General features: G+C 32.8%; 1 protein-coding gene across 1 annotated transcript; it reads left to right on the plus strand.

Moving 5' to 3' along the window:
• Positions 1–532: 532 nt before the first annotated feature.
• On the plus strand, positions 533–2,600 carry LOC149948289 (uncharacterized). Its single transcript, XM_090173277.1, has 6 exons — positions 533–720; positions 980–1,087; positions 1,158–1,261; positions 1,323–1,655; positions 1,716–1,924; positions 2,111–2,600. Exons 1-6 carry the CDS (start codon positions 692–694, stop codon positions 2,288–2,290), a joined length of 963 nt encoding a protein of 320 aa, XP_090029403.1. The 5' UTR covers positions 533–691; the 3' UTR covers positions 2,291–2,600.

Here is a 2,600-nt window from a genome sequence, read left to right on the forward strand (position 1 = left end):
TCCCTTAAACTTAAGAAACCTCGTGCCAACACGGCTTTACGCCTTAATTGTTTTGCCCACTCAGTAATTAACGATTGGAATAAGCTCCCGCAGGATATTGTTGCAATAAACGACTATCATAAATTTAGAACTGCTGTAACAGACCACCTCGCATCCCATCCCTAGTCTGTATGTCTAACGTACCTGTAATTTTTTTTTTAATTATTTCATTTTTTATATAATTGTATGTATTTTCTTTTTTATTTTGTAACTTTTTTGGTAATTTACTATACTGTTTCTTTCTGTCAATGCCTGCGCATAAGCCGGATTCGGCTTGGTTGGCAAAGTTCCTTTCTAAATAAATAAATAAATAAATAAATAAATAAATAAATAAATAAATAAATAATTATTATTATTACGATTTTCCTATTCCCAATTTCCCAGTATAAACGGGTGCTTTTTAAAGACTAAACTGTCCCTTTAGATTCTTGGTCCATGGTCTAGCGCTTATTTCTAGTACTGCCAGAATCTCAAAATAAACAACGTTGGCAAAATAGTAATTGTTTTCGGCGAACGCGTCACAGTTTTTGTTGACAGATTTTTCTTATTTCTGCTGAAAGTAGACTTTTATATTCATCTTTTTTATTTGAAAATTATTTAGTTATGAAAATAAGACTTAAGTCTAAGAGTTTTTTGTTTATATATTGAAAGCATGGTAGAATCTAGCATTTTGGGAACAAGGTAGGTTGTAGTAAGCCTTTGCTTTAGTCTACTTTCAAGTACTTTGTACTTAAGTGGAAACATGGTGATTGGTGAAAGCCGCTTATTTTATAACCTTTTCTTTCCAAAACCGGAATGATTTAGGATAAATTGACGTATTTTGTTTTAAAATTAAGACTTCTCTAATCTGAATTTTATTCGCGGTTATCAGACGTATTCACGCGATTAAAAATTATAAGTCCAATTTTAATAAAAATTGTTTGTTACATGCTTTTTTTAGCCCTTGGAATTCAGATCCATTTCTTTGTAAGGATTTAAACCCTTTCCCTGGCTTAGATTGCCAGGGAATATTAGATATGGGTTTTCCTGTTCATGATACCACAGAGAGGTATATTTTTATTTATATTAGGAACTGTTTTTTTTAGTTATATTCTAAATTTCTTATCAACCATTTCTAGTATCTCCTTTGGAGGAGACGCTATTCCATCATTGTTGAATGATGAATTTATGAGTCCTTTAAGTTCAGAATCGTGCTCTGAGTTTACCGGAAGTAATGTTGCAGGTACAATTAGGGTTTATAATAGTTTGCGAGAATAGTTCCTAATGAATATTTATCATTAAAGTGGATGACTCTTTGAAATACGAGTCATGGAATTGGACAGATGACATTATTACAGAGTCTAGTTGGAACAGTGATAGCAGTAGCGATATGCTCTCTAGTGTTCCAACAGCCATACCTACCCCACAAATTAATAATAGAAAACGTAACAAATCCCCTGATCCATTAACATCAGGAAAGTCATGGTCTAGAATGACTAGTGAAGAAAAATTAGGAATGGTTGAAGCCCTTACTGAAATTATTAGCCACCAAATGGGTCTTAGAGAACAACTTGAAGTAATTAACATCATTGATCCAATCGCCGTTGTCAATTCAACAGATACAGAGTTTGCAATTGGTAAGATAAAAACTGTTGATTTATTTTTTCACAATGTCTAATCCGATTATTTGTGAATAGACTTAGGATGTCTGGACGATAATAAATTACAGAGGATACGAGAATACGTTGAAAAACACGCTATACAGCTACCTCCAAATAGAAGAATGTTAAATTCAACAAATGCAACACCATCCGTTAGTTCCGAATCAAGTAGTAGCAGCAGCAGTAATAGTAGCAGTGGGGGAATTGGTCCATGTACCTATGTAACTAGCAACAAACCTTCTAAAGTAAGTTTGAAATTCAATTTCAGCACACCTATATAATAAATAAACCTTGAAGATGTTGAAAGTGCTATGAAGATTGTCATTAGATAACTACCAATTCGGCCATGAATCATTTTTGATTTAACTTTTGCATATAATTTAACTTTAAACTGCCCAATTTTTTTTTATTTCTGATAATGATCGGTACAGAAGCAATTACGTGAGCAGTGTAAACAATTAAAAGCCTGGCATCAGCGGCAACACCGTCAGAAACTTAAAGAGAAACGTAGCGGACTATTTGTTCGCGAAGAAGTGGTTTCATTAACGGTATTAAAGACAGAGCCAGTTGATGAAGATGATTTAGAAGAAGACATAGATATTCTGGCGTAGTTTTTGATTTACTCATTTGTCTATTTTTAACAGATATTTGTTGGGCTCTGTAAAGTTAGAGCTAGCCCCTACTTTATTTTGTCTTTTTCCCATTATTAAAAGCAGGTGTAGTGCCAGATATTTTTATATATTGAGTGGTGGGTGGCTGTATGAAAGAAATGTTAAACTTTTAACAATTTCATGTAACAATTTGACTTTTGACCCTAATGTCTAATTTATTGGTTACTTACTATCCAGCTATTTTCAAATTTAACTGTCATATTTCAATCGTATTGACCATTTCATAAATAATACCACAGTTCAAAGTAAA

This window comes from Leiobunum rupestre, chromosome 4, assembly GCF_980474605.1.
Source record: "Leiobunum rupestre chromosome 4, qqLeiRupe1.1.hap1, whole genome shotgun sequence".
Classification (NCBI taxonomy): domain Eukaryota; kingdom Metazoa; phylum Arthropoda; class Arachnida; order Opiliones; family Sclerosomatidae; genus Leiobunum; species Leiobunum rupestre.